The 15,423-nt window shown below is 36.8% G+C and overlaps 1 protein-coding gene across 5 annotated transcripts in view; it reads right to left on the minus strand.

Moving 5' to 3' along the window:
• Positions 1-687: 687 nt before the first annotated feature.
• The window catches only part of HNRNPR (heterogeneous nuclear ribonucleoprotein R), a 31,464-nt gene continuing 16,728 nt past the window's right edge, over positions 688-15,423 (minus strand). For 3 of the 5 annotated variants that reach the window (XM_045858837.1, XM_045858838.1, XM_045858840.1), the window contains 6 exons: positions 13,763-13,939; positions 12,151-12,286; positions 8,573-8,787; positions 4,535-4,684; positions 2,102-2,223; positions 688-1,969 (listed from right to left, as the gene is read on the minus strand). In XM_045858837.1, coding sequence (XP_045714793.1) covers positions 1,357-1,969; positions 2,102-2,223; positions 4,535-4,684; positions 8,573-8,787; positions 12,151-12,286; positions 13,763-13,939 — 1,413 coding nt within the window. In that variant the 3' untranslated portion in view covers positions 688-1,356. The remainder of the gene's footprint in view (positions 1,970-2,101; positions 2,224-4,534; positions 4,685-8,572; positions 8,788-12,150; positions 12,287-13,762; positions 13,940-15,423) is intronic. The other 2 variants (XM_045858839.1, XM_045858841.1) reach the window with 1 other exon arrangement.

Below are 15,423 nucleotides of genomic sequence, written 5' to 3' on the forward strand. Positions count from 1 at the left end.
AGGGAAAGAGATGTTATGACTTGGCCAACAAAAACTTTAGCCATTAGAGATAGTAAAAAAAATAGTGTTAACAGAAAATCAGAAATATGTTTTACTAGATATTTTTAATCCTCTCTAATAAGGCATGTGTGTTTCAAAGCAAATTTACATAGCAATAGAAAAGTATATCCTAAACCAGTAACTAAAGCGGTAGTCCCGATCATGTACACTAAAACTAGTTTAGTCCGCAGTGCAATTGACGCCACAGTACTAACATTTTTTCCTGTTACATACATTCACTTTTCCAGCAAATAATGTCTTCAGACAACAAATTATCCTTTACAGAAAGAATGTGGGTCAAAATAAATTGCAGTCTGCTTCCTTAAGCCCACTGTATTTAACACATATTATCCAATGCCTGCCAAGAATGTTCAAAAGCCTTTGAACCTGTTTTATAAAAATAAAGGATAAAATTTCAAAATTAGATGAGACTATGAGAGAACACCAATCAATAAAGTGCTATTTGGAATAAATACTAGAATTTAGACTATTCCTCATTCTGATAGCCACAATACATATTGGAATAGACAAGAAATTTTGCATGAATTTGATCACTCACATAGGCAGTTATAGTTTGAAAACAATATTTCTTGCAAGGATTACGAATAAAATAATGTTTTAGGACACAATTGAATTTGAAATAGGTGATGTTTTGAATAGATTTTTGAGTTTTATTGAAATCTTACATGAACAAGAAATTGGAAATACAATCACATCAAAGAACAAATTGTCACGGCTTTGACGTTTAAGCCAAACAAATTTTGTAGGGCAGATTTCAAAAAGGTGTGAAGTTATAACAATTTAAAAACACAGTTATCCTACTTCTAGGAATGCAAAACATACAATCATAGGTTATTTTCAATACAAGAAAACTTAAATTTGTTTGCTTTAATTTCTTAAAACTACTAAGACAAAGCACTAGCTTGTATTTTTATTTACAGCATACTCCATACTCCTATGTAATCTATCTCAAATCCAAAAAATGAAACTGTCCAAAACCAAAGGTTCTGCAAAATCATGATTTAACAGTGTGCTCAGCTTGTTTTGAAGCTAAAATGAAGTCTGAAACGATAAAAGCATTGTAATCCCCAGAATAAGGGAACTCTGCAAGCCCAATAATGTCCAAGAGCATTTATGAAAAGAGGAAAAAAAATAAAAAGACTTGAATATATACACAATAGTGATTTCTTCAGCCCAATACAAATGGCAGCAAATTGCTACTTAAAGATGAAACAGTTAAGCCAATTTTTTTTGAAGAATGTAGTAGATCTAGAGCCAATCGTGTCTTGCCAATATCATTTTCAAGCCCTCACTTGTCTATTTCCACTGTTGCCCATAAGTATCCTGATAAAATTCTTGGTTGTCATTATTGTAACCATAGTTACCGGAATAGTCACCACCTTGCTGAAGCGGCTGCTGAGCGATGGGTTGGGAACCCCAGTTCTGTTGGTTGTTGGTCTGACGGCGCTTGGAATCAGGTTGGTTGTACCCATCTGCCTTTCTCTTGCCTCCTACATTGCCCCCACGATTGCCCCGAGCTCCACGGGAACCACGGCCTCTCTGCTGTTGTGCAGGACCCCCTCTGCCACCCCTAGAGCCTCTTGGTGGTCCCAAAGGTGCCCCCCTCTGTGAATAGCCAGCTCTACCTCTTGGAGGTGGTGCTCCCCGCCCCCTTGGTGGTGGTGGAGCACCTCGCCCTCCCCTTCCTCCTCCTCTTCCTCTTACTGCATAGCCATCATCATAGCCGTAGTAGGGATCTTCATAGCCTCCACGATAGTCGTGATAATCATAACCATAGTAATCATCATAGTAATCTTCATAGCCATAGTAATCTGGAGGGTAGCCATATCCACCTCTCCCCGCACCACGACCTCGACCTCTAATTGGAGGTGGCATTCGAGGAGGAGGGTGATAGTAATAATCTTCATACCTAACAATGGAGGGAAAGGAGAAAAAAAACAAATTAGTTTATAAGACTTTTCCTGCTTTCGTTTTATTAACCTGATCTCTGCTATCAAATTATTCTCTGTTCAAAGATGTATTTATTAAAATGCAGACTCACGCAGTGCTTCTGGAGGCCTGTCTAGCAGCTTGGCGTTCTTTCCTTTTCTTGTCTGGTGGCTTGGCTAAGACTATTTCAATTTCTTCCCCTTCTATTTCTTTGCCATTCATTTCATCCATGGCCTATACAAAATTAGAAAAATAAATTTATTTTACAATTAACAGTACTTTAAAACGTAACTACATAAACATAAACATATCTGTGCCAATTTATACACTAATAAACAATTTACTTAAATATTTTAGTTAGCAAAAGAAGAACCTAGCAACAAAGTAAAAAACCACAAAGACAGTACTTGTGGCCCTAGCTGGGGAGCTCAGTTGGTTAGAACCGTCGTCCCTACATGTCAACACTGCAGTTCTGATTCCCAGTCAGGGCACATACAAGAGACAACCAATGAGTGCATAAATAAGTGGAACAAATCAATGTTTTCTTCTCTCTCTCTCTCTCCCCATCCCCTTCCTTCTCTCTCTCGTAACAAAACTACATTAAGAACAAAACTGATGCTCTACTATTATATTTAAACAGGTAAAAGAGCTGCCTGTTGCTGTTCCTTAATCCCAAATTACTAACTCTTCAAGTTCAGCCATATCAAAGAAGCAAATCTATATATGGGAAAAATGCCATTATCACAAACTTTTTAGGATTCACATTTTCAAATAAGCATATGGTATTCAACACATAGGTCTTACATAAAAACTGTTCTTGCATAAAAATTTTAAGAATTTGCAACACAAATGAAGTTACTGAATGAGGTTAGCAGTGAAATGCATCTTGAAATTGACCAAAAAAGAAAACACCCCCGCATACACGCAAAACAAACAAAACAAAAAATTAAAAACCACCCTAGGTTTTCTTTGTAACACTTAACCTTGAACATGCTTTGCCTAAAAAGTTAAAAGCATGAGCCCAGAAAAGGCCTGGCCTAATGAGAGCCTCAAGTACTCATCTAGAAGACAGTAATCAAAAGTATACTATGCTCAGTCCTTTGTTTTCCTTGTGCCACCTAACAGCCTCTGCCATACTTCAAGGTTCAGATAACTTAGCAAAAATATTACCTCCTCACCACTGCTTTTCTATTTCCCTTTACAACTATTCCTTCTCTGGGCATACATAAATGCTCATCTGTAAAGAACACTTAGTGATTTACAAGTATCCAAACAAAGATTAAATCCATCCTTTTCTAGGCACTAATTTTCTCCCTTTACCACCTTAACTTTTGGCTACTTTCACTGAAGAAACTAAATGAGGCTCCAGAAGCTTCCTGGTATAAACAAAAGAATAGAGCATCTACTCTTACCTGGCCATAGTGAAGAATATGATTCCCAGTTACTAAGCTGAAAATTTTATAATTTCCTAGACTTCTTTGACAAACCACCCTACCAGTTCTTACACTACCAGTTATTAATATCAACCGGATTAAAGGACTATTTAGAACATATAAATTTATTAATTATCAGTGTTCATACCATCGGCAATTTCAGAAAGCATACATTAAATTCTGTACTAAGCTGTGAATTTTATAAGCAATACTGTCTGATTAATAGCTGCCATCAAAAAGCAAACCAATGAATTCTAACTAGTCAAGGATTCTTCTATAACGCAAATTTAAAAGCAGTACCCTGGGCAAGAAAAACTGCTCAACCAAGAAGTGGCACCATTCCACCAATAGAACATGTAGAAAAAGAACCAAGCCTTAGTCATTTATTAGGATCCACCTCCCCAATTTAAGAAAAAAGTGCTTTAATTAGTGTCGCCCCCCCACCCACCCACTGCCAAAGGAGAGAGAACAAAAAAAAAAGAAACTGGAAACTTCACCCATCAAAAACGGTGCTGATCCATTATTAATAGAAAGCAGCAGAGCATACTTTTCTCATTACTATAATCAAAGAATTAATCAATCAACTACTTTGTGCAAGAAATATCTCTAACAATGATCAAAACCTGTAAAACATATCCAATGCAATTAGTATAATGACTAAAGGCAGACAAAACCATGAAGAACTAACCATTCCCTCAGAACACAGCTACTGAATTAAATACGTAGTTACTGTATGAAAAGTCACATACAGTACTCAAATTCTTTCAAAGGTCCACAATCCAAAGTAAACAAAGAAGCTATAATACATTCATTACCTGTTTAGTACTTATAGCAGCTAATTACTATACCGTGTAATAGTCCAAGCACTATGCTATCAAAGTTTAGACTTAGCCAGACTGGTCAGGGCACTAATAATCAGGCTTTGAAATAGGGAGTCTTCCCTATTATTACCACCACTACCACCACTTCACAAAGATTATTAAAGAAAAGTTCCAGTGTTTGGCAAAGCTGAAAACCAATTTTATTTCAGTTTTTAAAGTCGTTTTATATGTTTATTAAGTTTTAACAACAGATTTCAAATACCAGTATAAACAAAATTTCAAAATGTCTACCTTAACAGCTGCTCCTCTGTCTTCAAAATGAACAAATGCATAATCTTTCAACTTCTTCACCCTTTCAAGTTTTCCAAATTCAGAAAATGACTTTTCCAGTATTTCTTCTGTCACTGTAGTAGCCAAGTTTCTCACAAATAAAACTTTCACCTGAAACAACAAATATACAAAACTGGCATTAGCTAGTCAATTTTAGCTGGTCTCACCATTCAAGTTCTAGCTTCATGGCAGAGGCTTCTTCCCTCGGAAACACTGAGTGCTAGAAGTACTACCACAGAAGGTATAAAACTGCCAACAAAATGATTCTAACTAGTTACCAATTTATATAAACACTGATTCTTTCTCCTATCCTATCATTAAAGTATCTTTTGTTTTTCCCCTAGAATTGGAGAGGCTGATTCTAAAGTTTATATAAAAAAATAAACAAGCAAGAATAGCCAGGAAAAAGATAAGAATGCAATTTAGAGACTAGCCCTGCCAGATATAACAAACCATAACGCTTAAATCATTGAATCTGGTTAATGATAAAAGCTAGCTAGTATCTCTGAAAAAAAAAAAAAGAGGCTGGATCCATATCTCATACTATACACCAGGATAAACTCCAAATAGACTGGGGGGGTGGGGGAGAAGGACCAAGGATGGTGGGGAAGGGGGAAACTGGGAAGTATTGGAAGATGTTTTATAAATACCACTGGGGAAGACTTTGTGACCAAAACAAAGGAGTTATACTATAAATGGCCCTTAAACATAGTAAAAACTTAAAACTCATGCACATTAGAGAAGAAAAGTCTTAATGGCTTTGAGACATCATTACATTATCAAACTGGCAAAATCCAAAAGTTTAACCATTTGCTCATTATTTTGAGAAGGATGGGAAAAAATAGGCCTCTTGCATTTTGCTGGTAGGAGGGTAAAACTATCCACGTCCCAAAGAAGGGAACATGGTGACGTTAGTAATAACTGATGCATTTATCCTTTGATACACAATTCTATCCCTAGGAATCTACCTACAGATATAGCTGCACTTGTTATCAACTGACATGACACAAGCTTATTCATTATAGAAATAACCCAAAAGATTACAAACAACCCAATGTCCAGCTGCTTGAATATGCTATGATACATCCACAGAATAAAATGTTATGTAACCACAAAACATGAAGAGATCTAAGAGCTGACATGGAGGATACATGTTGGTAATACATTTTTTTCATCTCAGAAATAGGAATCCAACTTACAGGCAATGTGACAGGCAAGCACTATATCATAGTTTAAGTGGCAATATTTTATAATTTCTTAGTGGTACATATAATAATGGAAATACCTTCATTAGAGTTTTATGAAATAGAATGGTAAATAAAACAAATATAAATCAGTGAAAAAGTTAAATTACCAGCAACCACTTGTGTAAAAAGCAGGGAAAGTAAGAATATATACTCATATTTGCCTGTATTTGCCCAAGGAAACACTAAGGGATAAACCAGAGACTTCTAAAACTGGATGCCTACAAGGACCAACGGGGATATGGCAAATGGGGCTGGGGGTAGAAGTGGGACTTCTCTGTCTATACCTTTCTATAAAATTTTGATTTCTGAGCTAAGGAAATATATTACCTATTCAAACAAAAAATGAACATATCCACTGAACAAATTGCTGCCTGAGGTTAAGAGCTATATGAATAAAAAGGATTTGAGGTGAAGATCTTTAATTCAATGGGTGAAAAAAATTAACATTTTCCACCTCTACCCCCTTATTTTCCTCAGTGTGGTCAATACTGTAGTACAACTACATCAGACAAGTCTCCACTGATTTCTTTTTTTTAACTCAACATAGATGTTATTATTTTTAGATAAAACTATAACATACATATATTATTTAACAAGTAATATAACAATTACTTGTTAAAAAAATTAAAATTTTTATATAGCATTTGTACTATATAAAACTTACTTGTGTTAAGAGGCCCTGGCTGGTGTAGCTCAGTGGATTGAGCATGGGCCTGCAAACCAAAGGGTTACTGGTTCGATTCCCAGTCAGAGCACATGCCTGGGTTGTGGGCCAGGTCCCCAGTAGGAGATGTGCAAGACACAACCATACATTGATGTTTCTCTCCCTCTCTCCTTTCCTTCCCCTCTCTATAAATATAAAAATAAATAAAATTTTTTTAAAAATTGTATTAAGATCCCTGGCTGGTGTGGCTCAGTGGATTGAGTGCTGGCCTGAGAACCAAAGAGTCACTGGTTCAATTCCCAGTCAGGGCACATGCCTGGGTTGCAGGCTAGGTCCCCAGTGGGGAGTGCATGAGAGGCAACCACACATTGATGTTTCCCTCCCTTTCTCCTTCCTTTCCCCTCTCTCTAAAAATAAATAAAATCTTTTAAAAAAAGTTGTGTTAAGAAAATACATTTAGGCCCTTAGATTCTGTTTGACTTTAAACTGACCCAATTTGGCAAAAGATCTTCAATAAATTATAACAGTGATAGAGTGAAGTAACAGCAGAAGCTTTATTCTGTGTAAATTCCCCTCTCATTTGAAAACAATAAAGGGGTCTGTATTACCCAATTAAGTTTATTCAATTGGTATTGTTCAAGTTTATAGAGGCTGTCTATTCATTCTGAAATTTGTTTCTGATGCAGGAAGAGAACAGTAAATCTTGAGATTTTCTAACCCTATAAAAAGATTTAGGATAAAATCCAATGTGAAAGGTTACCAGAGATATATGAAAAGTGGTTGATAAGCAAATTAGTAGCTTTTAGATTTTCTGGGGATTTGGTTCCCCTCTTATAATGTGTATATCTATCACGCTACTTTTAATATGTCTTTATAGGATAAGCACTGCAGGATACACCCCATTTCTACAAGGCAGATTCAAAGTTCTAAGGGATCCAAAGATACTTATGCAATCCTAATAAAATAGATGACATTCAAATTCAAAAAGTTTGTCCAAAGTCACAACTGGATTAGAAGAATATGTGAAACTGAAATCAAGCTAGTAAAAAATAAATATAAACAAATCGGGGCTATTTAAATTCCCAGTTCCTTTCCTTGACACCATCTATTCAAGGAATATGTTAAAAAGGTACTGAGCAACACACCCGAGAGCCTCTGGTTTGTTCTCAATGGACCTTCTCTGCTTAATACAAAGATATTTTTGCCTACAAAAACTTTACCATACTAATATAAACTGGGGCTCTCCTCCAAATTAATCAGTGAGGACTGTCTCCTCAGAACCCAGAGGAAAAGACTTCTCATCGTGAAGAATCCAATCACTAATTTATGACCATCCATAGAGTAGCTGCCTCCCTGAGAAAAGACATATTCCAAAACACTCAAAACACTTGCTAAAGGCAGCAGAGATGCAGCTCTGATGAGTCTCTTCAATCTCAGGGCTCAACCGAAGAAAACCCTGAGAATCAGGATTCATGGGTCCGTCAGTTACTAGACAAAGATCTTGGCAATGCAAGCACAGAGCACAGAGGAAAATGAGGTCCCTCTGCAGGACTTGCTATGTGTATTTTGCCATTACCATTTAACAGCAAACATGACAACATTTTGCCTTTCTTCACAGGGATAATACCCGAAGGAAGCTTGGTAATTAAAAAAAAAAAAAGAAAAACTTTTTTTAAAATAAGAGAAGAAATTAGCTACAAATCTAAATAAAATGATTCACCATCATCTAATAAAAGTCATGCTGTGGTCAATGAAGATTTTAATTCATAATCTCCAAAACTTTACCTCTCTTTAGTAAGACCTTGTCTTTTTTTTTTTTTTAATCTGTGTATGCCTCCTAATGGCCAGCACTAAACAAATTCTCAGTGTGTGTAAAAATACTTAATGGAAGAGATTTCATTTCAGTTAATGGAAGTTCTTGGATACCAAGATAGGCTGTAAGTTTGGTGTTAAAGCAGGTCCTTGCCTAAATAGTTAAGATCAAGAGCTAGAATTTATAAAACTCAAAACTTTAAGCTTCATTCTGAGTATAAAATTTAAATGATGACTGCACCCCCCCCCACCCCCCGCCAAAGCAATTGCATTTACCTTAGCCATGACTTCTGGATCTGGTTCTTCCACAGGGTCAGCCCATTCAACTGTAACTACATTTCCCCATACTTTTACTTTTCCGCTCATCAGCCGGCGTCTGGCTTGCGCTGCTGACTTGTGATCCTCATATTCAAGGAAGCAGAACCCCCGATTCTTCTTTTTGTCATCGGGTTGATGATAGAGAATAACGTCCACCAAACCCTCTGTTAAACCAACAGCCAGATATATAAGCCAAAAGCATCCACCACACATCTAGTGATTAGGCAGACCTAAATCCACTTGCCGAAAGGCAAAAAAAAATAACTGAGGAAGCCTCCAAATGATTCACTAATTACCTAAGACAATTAAATCAGCATTATTAGATATGAGGTTTAAGACAGTATTTTAATGTTCCCTTTTAATTTGGGGGGTCATAAAGATACAGCCATAAACAAACAGGTACAACTACTGCATTATGACATAACATTCTACAGTGTTTCAATGTTTGACATGACCTTATGATTTATGAAAACACTACCAAGGAACTTAAAAAAATAATTATTGATATAAATGCAAGAGAACTAACATTAGACAAATAACCATGACCAAAAAGTTTCCTTGGATGTAACTTAAAAGTTGTTTTTACCAAGAATGAAAATAATTGCTAAATATAGGGATTCTTCTGATCTTAGTCCTGTGCCCTCATCTTTCCATATATGCACTTTCTAGGTAACATCAGCTAGTTTCTACTCTTAAATACTCTTTATCCTTGGCCTGGCTGGTGTGGCTCAGTGGGCTGAGTGACAGGGCTGCGAACCAAAAGGTCGCTGGTTTGATTTCAGATCAGGGCACATACTTGGGTTGCAGGCTAAGTCTCCAGTTGGAGGCCTGTGAAAGGCAGTCGATCAATGTATCTCTAACACACTTATGTTTCTCTCCTTTTCTTTCTACCTTCCCTTCCCCTCTCTCTAAAAGTAAATACTATCTATATTCTTTTTTTTAAAAGATTTTATTTATTTATTTTTAGGGAGGGAGAAAGAGAGAGAGGGGGAGAGAGAGAGGGTGGCGGGGGGGGGGGGCGGAGAAACATCAATGTGCAGTTGCTGGGAGTTATGGCCTGCAACCCAGGAATGTACCCTGGCTGGGAATCGAACCTGGGACACTTTGGTTCCCAGCCCGCGCTCAATTCACTGAGCTACGCCAGCCAGGGAACTACTATCTATATTCTTAAGAATGCCTAGATTTTATTTCTAGCCCAGACTTAAAGACATTTCAAACTTAACATGTCCAAAACTGCACTACCACTCCTAGTGGTCTCTCTTCTCTAGACTTCCCTATTTAATAAACAGTACCATCTCCTGGGTTTCTCAAGCCAGAAATTAGAGACTCATTCTTGATTTCCTCTTTTACTTCATGTCCCCTATCCAATTCCAAGCCAATCCATGTTTTGCATCTCCATTGCTCAAACTTCTACCAGAACACTATGAAAGCTTTCTACTCTTTACTTCCTCTAAGCCATCATCCATATAGCAGTAGAAATAATAATCTGTAAACATAAAATAGATGTTATTCCCTGCTTACAACCTTCAAATACTTCTCATTATATGAGGTATGTCCAGGAAAAGTCCAACCATTATTAACGTAACAAGAATGGTTGGCACATCAATGTAACCTGGCAGCCAAGGAGAGTAGACTGGAATGCACATGCATGAACAATGATGACTTCACTGTACTTGTCAGTGGGGGTGTTAGACACCCTTGAGTGAACATATGTAGTGTGTGGTGTCATATTCAAAATGACCGAGCAAGTAGGGCAACAAATCTGCATTTACTTTTGTGTTAAGCTTGTACATTCCTCCATAGAAACTATTCGGATGGTTCAGAAAGCTGCAGCTATAGACAACTGGTGATTGGTAGCTTCTTCAAGGCAATACTTGCCCTGGCTGGTGCAGCTAAGTGGATTGAGCACAGGCTATGAACCAAAGGGTCACCAGTTCAATTCCTGGTCAGGGCACATGCCTGGGTTGCAGGCCAGGTCCCCAGTAGGGGGCCACGTGAGAGGTAACCACACACTAATGTTTCTCTCCCTCTCTTTCTCCCTCCCTTCTCCTCTCTAAAAATAAATAAAATCTTAAAAAAAATAAAAAATAAAAACAATGGCCTTCTGTTACCTTAATATACCAAGTTCTTTCTTGCCTTAGAATACTGACATGTGCTGCAGTCTCAGAATGACATCCTATGGCTCTTTGTATGCTAATACATTCTCTTCATTGTTAATATTGTGGATGAAATGTCACTTTATCTGAAAAGCCTTCCATAACCAGCAAAACCAGGATAGTAGCTATTCTCTAACAAAATATCCTTTATTTTTCTCTTTATACACAGTGCTTACCACAATGTGTAAATATTTTTGGGGTCTCCTCCCCTTTCCCAGAATGTAAACTCTACAAGGGCAGAGAATAGATCTCTCTTATTCACCACTGTACCCCGGCACATAGTACAATACCAGCACTTAATAGGCACTAGATAAACACTGAATGAATGAATAAAAGGACATAGAGCCAGAAATAAGCTGGCAGGTAATAAAATGACGAAGTCAAAAAACAGCACCAGTAGGGGTATTAGACCCACACAATTATGATGAATGGGGCAGTGATTACACCATGGGGTGCTAGAAGTCAAAACTTCCAGAGTTGTTAGAATTTGTGGCAACACGATCCAGAATGTGATCTGGATGTTGGGGAGCTGAAGGACTGAAGATGAGGTGGTCATAAAACTAGGAGGCTAGGCTTTGGATGGTTCGACCATCTACATGTACAAGAGACTAACAGTAAGTCAATTTAGGGCGGAAAAGGATGACTGTGAGCCAGTAGCAATCTTCCATTAATAAAAGACTGAAATTGAAACCAGAAGAACAATACGTGATAGTCTGAAGGAAGGGGAAAAGATAGTATAGCTGGATGACAAAAATGTAAAGGAATAGTGGTCTACTTTTTAAGAGTACAAAGCAATAGTCTAAAACAGTGTTTTCTGAATCATAGCTAGCATTTAGGAGATCTCCAACAGCATTTAAAAAAATGAAATGGAATAGGAACTATCTAAATCATGAGCAATAGTGAAAATATGGTTTCATTAAATTTTGTTTCAGTTATATATAAATGTATACAGACCTGTGAATAAAAGGTACTTCTCAATTAATTCCATGAGTTTAGAATTGGAAATTTTGAAAAATATGTCCTAGATGAGGCAACAGGAAGAGGACAAGAACTCTCATCCCCTTGGCCCTAAAGAATGTCAGGCTCTTCACTGAATGTCGAGGGGGAAAGAGCCCTCTGCTGAGGAGCACAGGGCAAAAGCTCGGGCAACAGCTCTGGTGAAAAGCCAAACTTCAATAAAGGTAAAGAAGTGAAGGGTACATTCCAAGATATTAAGGAGATGAGGGAACTTGCTTAGTCGAAACCACTATAAAGCAGAAAGGAGGCCATTTTGACATTGGACACACATTTGAACTCTTAAATCCACACTTCCTTTTTTTGTACTTATAAACAGTACCACAGATTTCCCAAAATTAACTTCTAAATACATTTTTGTTTTACCTGTGACTTTACTGAATTCTTCCAGAATGTTTTCTTTAGTCTTATTCTTTGGAATTGATCCAACAAAAAGCCTGTTGTTTGCCACAGAAATGCATACTCCAAGGTGTTTGCCAGGACGAATTTCATAGCTGTCACACTGCAAGGAAGAAAAGAACCAGACACCCCACAACCATCCCAAACTCAGGACAAGTGATCTCAATCTAAACAATTCAACACTTTAAGGTCAAACACTCCAGGCTTCATGAACTCACGAGTTCCCTCAGGCTTGCCAAAATGTAAACATGTATTCTTAAACTTGTCAGTCAGTCTCTCATTTTAGTTTGGTTTTGTTAACTTTCACTGTTCCTCCATATTATAAATGACTGAAAACTACTTTCATTGTATTTTTTAAATTATCTTATTTCATATTTCAACTTTATCTAAAAATTTTTTCCCCAGATATTTCATTAAAAGTACCTTAGAGATTAAATTAGATATCGACAAGCCATTGGCAAAATAATTGTATATATAAAGAGTAACGACTGTTTAATCGATGCAAAAGAATTTTGGAAGAACCTCACACTCTACACAAACCACAGAATTCTACATATACATAAAGGTTTCAAACTGCATACCAAACACAATACTTTCAAAGTTATATAAAATGACAGATACAAAAAATGTTTGACTCAACTCACTATATGGTTTCCTTGATGAACTTGAGCTTCTCATGCTTTAATATTACTTACCCATTTATTTACTAAAAGACATGTTATCATTAAATGAAATCATTCCTATGTTGCCAGAACATGGAAATAAAGCTTTAAAAACTTCAAGCTAGTGGTGGATCTAATACAGAGGCAACCAATGAAACAAAAGCCTTGGTAAAAGGGGCTACTGTTCTAGAAGGACCAGAATCTAAGTGAGGCCTTCAGGTAGATATCTGGCAAAAGATTATGTCAAAAAACAATGACACTGTTATTTTCAGTTACCGAGATGGCAGTATCTTAACACAGTAGGAGTAAAGATATATTTCATTTGCAGGAGTCTGTTGCTACTTCTACTCATAAATACAAAGAGTAAAAGGCCCTACAAAAAGAAATTAACAGAATATTTGTTATAAAATACTAAAAAAGAGAAAGATTGAAGACAGAGAAGACTAAATGACCTGGAAACAAAACTATACAAAAGAAGAATATACTTAGAAAATAAATAAATTGTATGATTAGGCTATGACAAAAAACAAAACAGATTCAGAACCATTTCCTGAATTGGCAAAAGTGTCCTAAGCCTTCATTACTGTAAGAATCCTATCATCCAGTTTGACAGCAAAGAACTGACATCCTTTTTTGTATAAAATCAAAAGAGAGAGCTGCAGAAGACAAATATTCAAATGAAGTTTTAGATACTAATCATTCTAATAATTTTGTAAAATAATGGGAGACTTTGAAACATAGTAATTCTTGGTTATTTGTTAGAGCAAAGGCCACATACCAACTCAGTCAATTTATAAAAACATTCAAAGCAAAAACTAAAGAAAATGAAATAATGTTAACTGCAAACATTTTTAATTGAGGTAATTCTCTCAAATAATGACTTGCTACACACTAGATATCTGTTTCTTATCACATACCAATTTAACAGCTTCCTGCGCAGCTTCCTTCCCACAGAAGGTGATAAACGCATACCCTCTGTTCTGACCAGACAGTGGATCCATCATAAGACGTAAATCCCAAATGGGACCAGCCTTCTCGAAAAGGGGCACCAACTCATCCTCATATAAATCTCTTGGTATTTTACCTACGAAGACCTGAAATAAAACCTCTACATTAGAATCCAATGTAAACATTTGATTTTAGAGCTATAAAGCCTAACTGCCTTAAAAAAAAAAGTTTTATTTATTTATCTTGAGGGGAAGGAAGGGAGAAAGAGAGAAACATCAGCCTGTTGATCAGAAACCAAACCTGCAGGCATGTGCCCTGACCAGAATCTAACTGGCGATGTTTTGTTTTGTGGGGCGATGCCCAACCGAGCAGCCCCAGTCAGGGCTAACTGCATTTTCTTTAAGGGGGTGGGGACCAGAAGATGGTTAAGCAGGAATGGGGACAATATGAATCTTACAAAACCCTAATTTTTATAACAATGACTTAAGAGACATCAACATAAAACAATATTCTGTACTGAAGTATGAAAACTGATTAATAAGAGTGCAAATTTTGGCCCTGGCTGATGTGGCTCAGTGGACTGAGTGCTGGCCTGTGAATCAACAGGTTGCTGGTTAGATTCCCAGTCAGGGCACACACCTGGGTTGCAAGCCAGGTCCCCAGTTGGGGGTGCAAGAGAGGCAAATAATTGATGTTTTCCTCCCTCTCTTTCTCTCTCCCCTCTCCTCTCTAAAATAAATAACTAAAAAAAAATTTTAAGGAGTGTGCTAATTTTGTACTAAAATTTGAATATTTATAATCTATATTCCATTTTGTAAAAAATGGAATAAAAGGCACATATGTATCTTCATGGAAATATGTCTGCATTTTTATAAAAGCCATAATTGAATAAAAGATTAATGTGGTCTTCCTCGAGTCTTCTCAACTCTAAATTTTTTATTATTTAAAACTCTAGGGTGTCAATTCATTCCTCTCTATCAAAATATTACATTTTTGCCCTAGCTGGTATTGCTCAGGGGATTGAGCGCTGGCTGTTAACCAAAGGATCGCCAGTTAGATTCCCAGTCAGGGCACATGTCTGGGTTGTGGGTCAGGTCCCCACTGGGGGCTATGTGAGAGGCAAGCACACACTGATGTTTCTCTCCCTCTCTTTCTCCCTCCCTTCACCTCTAAATAGTAAATAAAAGTCTTTTAAAAAATTACATTTTAAGGAACGAAAAAGTCTTCACCATATGAAGATTGGGTGTTCTATTTTAATTAAAATTATATACTAGAATTAAATTATAATACACAATGATAAATTAGAATTAAGTAACCAGAAACCCTCAGTATTTCATACGATAATTTCCTTCAAGTTTCCACCACGACAGCAGCATTAAAAACATTCTTTTATGTTAAGGCATTTGCAATCCACACACAAAGTCTTACAGAGTAAACTAGTGTTTGCATAATACAAATTTTCTAGTGAAACTCTTCTACATCAACATCTCATCTGAAAAATGACATGATTAAAGAATAACAGCAATCCAAAAGATGTCAAAGTTATACCAGATAGTAAGTTTCGGATGTTGGGCTCTACAATAGTTCCTTTTCAAAAAACTCAAGATTCACCCTGGCTGGTGTGGCGTAG

This window comes from Phyllostomus hastatus, unplaced genomic scaffold (assembly GCF_019186645.2).
Source record: "Phyllostomus hastatus isolate PE091 unplaced genomic scaffold, TTU_PhHast_1.1 phas_scaffold_182, whole genome shotgun sequence".
Lineage (NCBI taxonomy): Eukaryota > Metazoa > Chordata > Mammalia > Chiroptera > Phyllostomidae > Phyllostomus > Phyllostomus hastatus.